The sequence below is a fragment of the Botryllus schlosseri genome, chromosome 15 (genome assembly GCF_051294905.1).
Source record: "Botryllus schlosseri isolate E-star chromosome 15, Bs_hap1, whole genome shotgun sequence".
In the NCBI taxonomy this organism is placed as follows: domain Eukaryota; kingdom Metazoa; phylum Chordata; class Ascidiacea; order Stolidobranchia; family Styelidae; genus Botryllus; species Botryllus schlosseri.
Window position 1 is genome coordinate 19,985,663 of NC_137250.1, and position 9,624 is coordinate 19,995,286.

Consider the following 9,624-nt stretch of genomic DNA (forward strand, 5'->3'; position numbering starts at 1 on the left):
TCTTAATCGATGCTCCTTGCTTCGACTACACAACGCTTATGGAAATTACGTCATAAATTCTACTGAGAATGCAATCTGCAATTGCCAGTCGTTCGAGTCGTTGCACTTGTCAGTTTCCTGCCGAATTTCCTGTTAGTCCGTCATTGGTAAACTAACGAGAATTCTATATTTAGCTTGCCAAGGAACAGAGCACGTCGATGCCTTCGACGCCGATGGACCCGAATAAGAGGTTTCCGTCGACAAGCGTTAACGGAGACCCGGTAAACGGCGAATCGTTTGTGGCCGAAGACGGTTCCTTTTATGATGATGACTTCGACGACACGTTTGATGACACTTTTGACGATGATCTCGGTCATGAAGACGATGTTTCGCTGACCCCTAGCGATAACAGTCGCGTTTATCCAGTCTCCTGTACGGTTATTTATGGGTATAAGGTACGTTGAATTTTCATTGCTCCTTGTATTGGCTGTGTTCTGTGTAGGTGATATATCCCAATTCTCGTAATAGCAGTTGTTTGCAACCGTTCTATTTTGGTAACCCCGGATTTCGATTTGAAAATGCTCCGTGTCCCAAGTCTCAATTTGATGTGTTGATTATTACAAAAATGGACAGCACCTTTTCCGGAAGCTACGATTCACGGCCGTGTCTGGTATCTTATACTGTTAACTCATAGCACTACTGGTCTCCTGTAGTTTGCTCGGAAGAAGATTCCGTCCTATTGATTTGATAGTGTTGGCCAGACACCTTCCTTATGTTATAGTAGGTGATACTTTAAAATGATACCTTGTTTGCCTGTTATGTGTGCCTCAAAGGTCATTATTTTCATTTTTGATAATTAAACGAAGATTTTAAGAAATAATCCGCTGATAGCATCCGGTTAAATGGTATTCAAAAGTCATTGGTATTTAATTTTCATTCCCCCGACCCCAGTGGATAGGTTGGGAGCCTACGTGCTACAGCGAAACTAGCTGCAGCGACCAGCAGTGGTGAAGTTAGAATGCACGCTCTGATAACCTTTCTGTTCTGCATTATTTTTTCAGATCTTGTTGGAATTATAAATGTCTTAAAAATGTAATAAATCTTCTGCGTGATAAGTCTGTCTTATAAAACTGCATAATCGCTACTTTGATATCTTCCTGATTTTTAACTTGTGTCCAATGTGGCCATGATTATACCATAAAGGCCGTGAACAGGCGATATCGGCACTGGTCGAAAGTGATGACCTTATGTCAGTTGTCATATACAACTGAATAATATATTAGTATTGAAATAAATCTGAATATTTTCAGCACGCACTGGCCATAGATACTCGGTAGCAACAGGAAGAGATTTCAAAAGAACTTAGTATATCTATGGTCATAATCTAGAAATAACACATTGAGCCCCAAGTTCGGCTTGATTATTTGTGTGTTTCATGCCGGTGATATCATATTTGGAGATACGACTGTTGCTACATTAAGCACTTTTCACTCTCTACAGCTGACGATCACCCCCCACCCCCGACGATTGTCAACCGAACCGGGCTAATTTCAATATGAATATATCATTCTATAGCATATTGAAGTTGCGCACCTCCACGAATCTCAACAATTTAGTGAGCGTATCCAAAACATTACTAAACCGCTTCAAAACTACTCTTATGGAAGCAGAAATGAAAGATTTGAAAAGCACTCCAGTGAATAGTTTCGACAAATTCGTTTTGGTTAATGGGACACATACTTACCACAGTTAATCGTAGGTGGCTAGTTTCGAAATTGCAAGGTGTATTTTTGCGACTAACGTAAAATTACTACTGATGACACTACGTATAGGTAGAAAGTTAGAGAATATATTCAGTTACCATGGTACGATATAGCATCTAGCGGGCTATCCGTCAGTCGTCAAGTATGTCCGCATTCAAGCAATTTCTTCTAAATGAATACTAGTCAGCCTTCAGGATTACCGGAACATGACCTAACATATCGATCTCGCTTTCCGCCACAGGCCACCTCATTTCACTTTGTCGCTTGCCTTTTGTATTATCTGCTTTACTTTTTATTCAGTGCGCATGCCTCTCCTCTACTTTGCCTCTAGGGTGCCTGATTTCAAAGACTACTCCAAGTCGTTTCGACACCTTCCTATCTTTTCATTGCATCGCAGTTTTGTGGTGTTTTGAAATGATGAAAATACTAATAAACTGATACAGACATGATTCTTATGACAATTTCGATCGTTAAAGTGAGTCTCGAATGTTTTAGTCCTCAATTTTTCATCCATGTTGAGGGGGAATGATGGTAACACTGTATATATTATTAAGATGTATTATAACGTATATTCTCCAGGGCACCAGACCCGATGAACTCACAATTTACCCGGGCGACGTGGTCGAAGTCGTGGAAGACGGCGACCTCGAACAGTGGGTGAAAGCCCGAAACGGTAGCAACGAGGTGGGCTACGTGCCCGAAAAATACCTGGAGTTTCCTCCCGCGTCGCTGGTCAACGCGCTGAACAATAACGTCCCGGCGGCACACGACAAGCGCCACGGCCAGGGCAGAAATGCGGTCCGCGGGTCGCCCACGAATTTCACGGACACCGGGACGGTGTCGTCGATTTCGGGCAATTCGACGGCTTCTGGGGCTTCGTCCATGACGACGAGGTCTTCTGGGAGCTCGCATTCAGGTGTGTGAAAGTTGTTGTTTTCACTGAAATGTCTCGATGCCAATTTTTACACGTCTGGGGTTCTTAAGATTTGTTTTTAAATTTTTCCCGAATGTTTTATGATATACTCCCTTTTGTGACCTAGTTTGAGGCACAGTTATTTGATCTGCACAAATTGAATATGGCACAATTGGATTAAAGCGAATTGGAGACCGAGCCACACAAAATGAAATTGACTGATCTAGCTAGGTTGAAGATTTGATTTTTCTATAATTTTTCAAAAATTTTCAGAGAAAAAAAAAACAGGTTATATAATTTATGATTTTTCAAAATTGTAATATGGGGGGCGAAAGAGCCGTTCATATCACAGTGATTGGAAATGTTTTTGAAAATGAACCTGTTTGCATTGTCATTCTCGTTAGTCATTTTACGTTAGTCGTAAAAATGCACCCTGCAATTCCTAAAATTCGTACAAAAATAACCTTTGATTGAATGACGAAAGTTTGCGGCCTAATCTTCTTTTTGGAACTACTTACTCAAATACTTTTTAAGCTTTTATTTTTCCACTTCCACTTAGAGTAGTTTTGACGTGGCTCGGAAATCTCTACTGTCAATTGTAATTGAGTATAACTTAAAGGCGGGAGTTCTAGTTCTACTAGTTTGGGTTCTACTTCTAGTTCTACTAAACTACCAAAACTGACTACTGCCCACCTCTGTTTATAACAGGCCTATGACAGGTGTTAGTGTCAATCCCCAATCGCTCCTACCTTTGTAGTAAACTTTTAGAGCGTTTTAAAAGGCATAATATAATTTCGGATCATCGAAATATTTACTGGAAGAGATTTCATGAGAAGCCTTTTTGTTATGCTGCTTGTAAGCAGCGATTTTAAATTTCCCATTTCAATACTTGACCTTGTTCTTCCACTGGCCTAGATTAATTACAGTGAGTCTCTTTTTTTACTGTGGCACAGCTAGCTGTCTTGTGTGTTTCATACCTCTTTTAAGCCCGCTTATTTTTCTCTTGACATCATGGAGTGACGTCTGTAAGAAAGTATGTGGTCTGTTTGAGTGAAGACATTCCGCCATTGTGTAATCTACTCAGGCATTGTAGCTCTTGTCACAACGCCTTTTATCAGCTGCCCTTGAAATCAACTTTGTAGGCGTAGTACTTCTGGTTTGTTTAGAATCGTTTTTGGACTTCTTGCCGAGTTCTATTTGTTTTAGGGTGATGTCGTGTCGGTGAAATTTTAATCTCAATCTCTCGAAATAGATATGGTCGTGTCTTTGTGGTGATGTTACGCGCATCGGATGTATCATCGGTTTGTGTTAACCTGGTACCACTATTAATATGCAGTACTTCTTGGCTTATGATTTATATCTTGACGTGTCGTGCTAATCAATTACGATTTGTATCGTTTACCTGGCTACACTAAACCCTTGAAATCCAGTGCGGTATTTTCAGAGGTTAGTAGCGAAGTGCTCATACTTTTTCCCGAGCGCTTGAGTAATAGGTTTTGCTTTTCTAGATTACTTCCACCCCTACAGCTTTTCTTTATGGCGAAACCACTTATCCTATATTTATTAGGATTTTATAAGGAGTAGAAAGTGGTTTTGATGTATGTTTGCATCACCTTTTATGAGTGATCATATCGTGATAACATCCAAAATAGCCTCTGTGTCATGGTTATGTCTCGCAGATGCTTACTTTTACATGTAATTGAGACAAAATTTACGGCGTTACCTTCGCTTCTCATTGTAATTGAATTTGAATTCGCAACGATAATTCCACTTAACCTTATATTTGAGTCAAAATTTACGACATTACTTGCACTTCTACTTGTAATTGAATTGGAATTTACATTGATACTTCCGCTTATCCCTGTATCTCAGTCGAAATTTACTGCATTAATGCCTCTTCTTGTAATTGAATTGGAATTTACAGCGATACTTCCAATCATACTTGTGTTTGAGTCAAAATTTATGACATACTTCCACTTCGTGTAATTGAATTGGAATTTGCAGCGATACTTCCATTTATGCTTGTATTTGAGTCAAAATTTACGGCATAATTTCCACTTCTTGTATTTGAATTCCCATTTACAGCGATACTTCCATTTATGTTTATATTTGAGTCAAAATTTACGGCATAACTTATGCCTCTCCTTGTAATTAAATTGGAATTTACAGCGATACTTCCATTTATACTTGTATTTGAGTCAAAATTTACGGCATAATTTCCACTTCTTGTATTTGAATTCCCATTTACAGCGATACTTTCATTTATACTTGTATTTGAGTCAAAATTTACGGCATAATTTCCACTTCTTGTATTTGAATTCCCATTTACAGCGATACTTTCATTTATACTTGTATTTGAGTCAAAATTTACGGCATAATTTCCACTTCTTGTATTTGAATTCCCATTTACAGCGATACTTCCATTTATACTTGTATTTGAGTCAAAATTTACTGCATAATTTCCACTTCTACTTGTAATTGAATTGGAATTAACAACAATCCACTTGCACTTGTGTTTGAGTCAAAATTTATGGCATAACTTCCACTTCTACTTGTAATTGAGTCGGAATCTTTTCGATTACCGACTTTGACTAGTTTGATTGTCTCTGAGTATCTTTGAATCTGTGTTTCGTCACTTGCAGCCAACGCGTGCTTCGCCAAAGCCATATACGAGTACCAGGGTTGTACGGACGAAGAGCTGTCTTTCCCCGAAGGTGCAATAATCCGGATCTTAACCAAAGACGACAACGGCGTCGACGATGGCTGGTGGAAAGGCGAGTTGAACGGTACGACGGGCGTCTTTCCGGCTCTCGTAGTGGAAGAAATCACGTCTGACAGCAAGCCTGCGCCTGTGATATCCGCCGGACATACCACACCGTCAGACCGCGGTGATACGGTGAGTGTTGCACTTGAGCTATTTTAGGTGTTTCTGGGCAATTTTGATATCTGCTGGTGGACTAGCGAGTTGTTAACGTATCCTGCATGAATCACGCTTGGGTTATGGTTTGGGATGGGCAAAATTAATTATCTCAGTGATTTAATCTTGAATCGAGTATTAAACTTCGAGTATTTCGGTATCGCTTATTGTGAAGTCTTGAGAGTATGGTCGATGCTCGAAGTCCAAATACGCGACCGCAAATAAAATATATGAATACTTGACAGGCGGTATTCAAAAACTTGTAAAATTACGCTGTTAAATCCTACTTCGCCACATTGGTTTTCGTTTTGATTCTCTGTTTGTATGCTTGTCATTGTGCCGTTAAGTCTTCGTGTTAATAAATTACACTGCAATAAATGCAGTGTTGGTAGTAATTTTGTGGAAAATCATGTCAAAGATAATTTGGTGTTTTTGATCTTGCCTATTTCATTGTGCTTGTGATAATGCCGTGGGTCGATCGCGAATTCACGGAAATGTTAGTTCCGCTTCCTTGTGCAGCTTTTTGCTACATGTTTTGGATGCTGTGATACGGGCAATTAAGGTTTCAAGGATTCTATGGTGGAAAAAAGTATAGAAATTATAAATCTAGTTGGTAATATAACTCGTATTGTAGAAAGGTGCCTGGTTTCAGTAAGAGAAAAAATCGTCTCTCTACTCTGTTCGAATCATTGTGTCGTTATGGTTCAGGATAGGTGTAACGATACGAATATCTGAATGAAGTCAAAATGACCTCCTGTAAATACAAGCCTTTCTTACTGCTACAGCAACCTTGATTGGACGTATGATATTCATATGATAATATTTATTAAAATCACGAGCAGTGCTCAAAGTTTAACCTTAGATTCTAGATATTTGATTTTGCTCAGTCCAAGCTGTGTATGGGAATCAGGCGCATGCACTGCTTGCATGTCTCTATTATTTATGGTGTTTTAGTTTTCAAAAACTATGCTCGGTGATCATATGGTGAAGATGGTTGATTTTCTTTCTCTTCAGGTTTATGAAATCTTCACTTCCGTATCATACAATATTGCCTGGTATTTGTTATGTTCCTAATGAATTTGATTGTGTTGGTGATGATGTTTTGTGCTACAGATTCTATTTGTCTCTGGCTCTGCGTTCCAGGTATGGTCATTGGTCAGGTGTACTTTTCATGTACATTTGCACAGGGCATCTATGCCTGTGCTACTTTAGAGCTAGGCTTCCCTACGCTTATTTCTAATGAAATTTGGTCCAAGGACACATTCAGTGTCACACTTTTGAATAAGTTTATATGATACTTTCTTCATTCTGTTAGCTATAAGGCCTACATAATGCAGAGGTGCTCTGTAAGGAAAGCCTTCTTCTTTATCGGAGTAGCTTATCAATAGCCGTAGTCTTCTTTATAGTGATGATGCATCTTGCAATTTCCGAGGCCTTCATTGGCAGGGGTGTGTGAAATATAGTAGACTACCTATCTTGCTCGATTAATTTGAATAGGTCTACCGCTGTTGAGATGTCATGAATTTAAAAGAGAAAATGTGTGATGCGTAAACAATACATTTGATTGGAAATATTTTGTAATTCTTATTAATTTTGGCATCATGCTTTGTGACAATGGTCTACTTGATGTTAGTAATTTGTGGCGTTTTTTAATTTTTCGTAATTCTATTATCATAAGCATAGTGTCCTATATGGTGTCGACACAGGCAAATCTCACGTCTCAGTGAAATTGTATCACGTCACAATTTCCATTTGGCTACGGGCAATTTGATGGTCATTTTTGACCGGCTTGCCGAGCATTAAATTTGGTAAAACGGGTATCAATCGAAAGCTGACTCTGCACTGATTACGAAAATATAAATTTTATTCCGCTCGCGGCCCTGGAACTCCCACAATCAGCCTCGAATTTTTCATTGTTATGGAGATTGGCATTGGGACGCAACAATGCTATCTGGCGAAACGAGAGAGTAGCTCAAGAGAAAGAGCCAGACGGCATTGTTGTGGCGTGATACAATTTCACTGAGGCGTGAGATTTGCCTGTGTCGACACCATATAGGATACTATGGTCATAAATATACAGGCCCACCTACGATTTACAACCTTATTCACGTGTAACGTGTCCTCGGCTTCATTTTTTGTAATCCGATAATCGCAAATCCGACTTTAGGATTCGCCTTTGCTGGATACGCCGCCCGCTTTTCGGCCTCCCAACCCAAATACTCTAAGTGTCCCGCAAAATTCGGAACGTAATCGTATGAGTAGTTCCCTGCCTACTACTCCAACAAAGTTACTGCGGCCGGTGAGTATAACAAGGGTGATGTGTAGCTGGTGTGCGGGGTGGGCATAATTTCAACAAGGCCTATCACTAACATCGCATCGGTGGTCACTAACGCAGTAGGCATGTGCGTTTATGCATGATTGATTCTTGATGTGATGCATTTTTCTGTGTTTGGGTGTCATTATCGATGTTTTGTCGGACGATTGTTGAAAATTTGGTACTGGTCAGCTAATTGAATATAATTGTTACTTTGCAGAGGTATTTGTGCCTTGTAGTGTGTGTGGATTTTGTTTTGATGTTATTGATTTGTTACTGAGGAGCATCATTGGTAGATGTGATGACTTTGTGTTACATATGGGTGGTATTATATTATCCCTTGTTTGATGATAGACATAGAAAGTCTTTTGGCTACATCCATTGCCACAGCGGACCTGAGTTGTCGGTACAATTATTTAGCTACGGTTTTATGTCAGTCTTGTCGCAACCCTACCCACTTACTTGGGCATCAAACCTGCACTGGCAGCGGTTGGGTATCAAACGCAGGACCTCTGGTTATTTGTGTCAGAATATGGAGCATAGTGAATTTCCTTCTAAGCCTGCGACAAATCAAGTTAATAGAGGCAGTAGAACTGCATGTAATATGAAAGAGATATTGAAAATAAAAGGCTTGTTGAACAACCTGTTTGCTGTTGTGTACGTGTAGAATCATATAGTGGTACACGCACATTTGATATGCTGTTTTTGTGGACATGGTCATGCAAGTGTTAAAAGTTATTAATCCATCCCAATTTTATCAGACACGGACTGCTCCACTGCCTCCGCAACGTCCCCGGAGCGTAAGCAGGCACACGTGAGAAGACAAATGGAAACTTCAAAACCCATTGAAACACAGCTCTCTATGAGTAGGCCTATGCGCTGAAACTGTTGTACGTGCTACATTATTTTTCACTTTGGTTCTACTTTTCTACCGTTTTTCCCTCTTACTTATTGTGTAATAGTACATTATATAGGCACAGTTCCATCATCCTGGCGAATGATTTGCATAACGGCGTCTTTGCGTCGTGATATCGGAAGTATTATGATCTGTTCTTCTTCAGCTATATGCAAACACGAATGAAGCTTATTCCTTCTGAACTGAAATTATCCTGACACTCCATACCACTTTTTTTTCACCACGTCTCACCGCAGACCTTTTCTACTTTGAGATTAGTGTGCACCGTTGAAAACAAAATAGCAAGAGATTATTTTATCGAGATATTGTGCTGCGTCATTTGCACCGAAAGCAGTGTGCCAGTGGCCTATATGGAGGTCTTGTAGCGTCAACTGGGTAATTTGATTCAACTTATATTGATCAGTGTCTTTTCACCAAGAGGTGCTTGAGTACCATCTCAATTTTTGTTATGGTTGAAAAGTAGTTCTAAGCGATTATCACCCCATGCAGTGCGGAACTGTTTGCCCGGTTTTATTATTGATTTTAGCTACGCTACCACATTCCCTGTAATTTCCTGTGACAGGACTAGAAGATCTTTTTCGAGCTATTGAAATTACGTTTCTGGAAATTGAAATCATGTCGGTATCGCTGGTTGACACCGGTTTTTTTATGAATGTTATAGACAAAATTTTACGGGGTGGTTTTGTGAGTAGTGCTGCATTGTACACATACATATTCTATACTTAATTATCATTTTTTGCAATCCTGTTCTATTCTCGTTCAAGTGCAGCATACTGTCGTCGCACTTTTACTTGTTGAAATAAAAACATCTCATCCGCCGTC

At 39.6% G+C, this 9,624-nt stretch overlaps 1 protein-coding gene across 4 annotated transcripts in view; it reads left to right on the forward strand.

Moving 5' to 3' along the window:
• LOC145457126 (F-BAR and double SH3 domains protein 2-like) overlaps window positions 1-9,620 on the forward strand; it is a 34,145-nt gene extending 24,525 nt beyond the window's left edge. For 3 of the 4 annotated variants that reach the window (XM_080335290.1, XM_080335291.1, XM_080335293.1), the window contains 5 exons: window positions 174-434; window positions 2,322-2,658; window positions 5,298-5,551; window positions 7,740-7,871; window positions 8,648-9,620. In XM_080335290.1, the coding sequence (XP_080191416.1) occupies window positions 174-434; window positions 2,322-2,658; window positions 5,298-5,551; window positions 7,740-7,871; window positions 8,648-8,704 (1,041 nt within the window). In that variant the 3' untranslated portion in view covers window positions 8,705-9,620. The remainder of the gene's footprint in view (window positions 1-173; window positions 435-2,321; window positions 2,659-5,297; window positions 5,552-7,739; window positions 7,872-8,647) is intronic. The other variant, XM_080335294.1, reaches the window with a different exon arrangement.
• The last annotated feature ends 4 nt before the right edge of the window (window positions 9,621-9,624 follow it).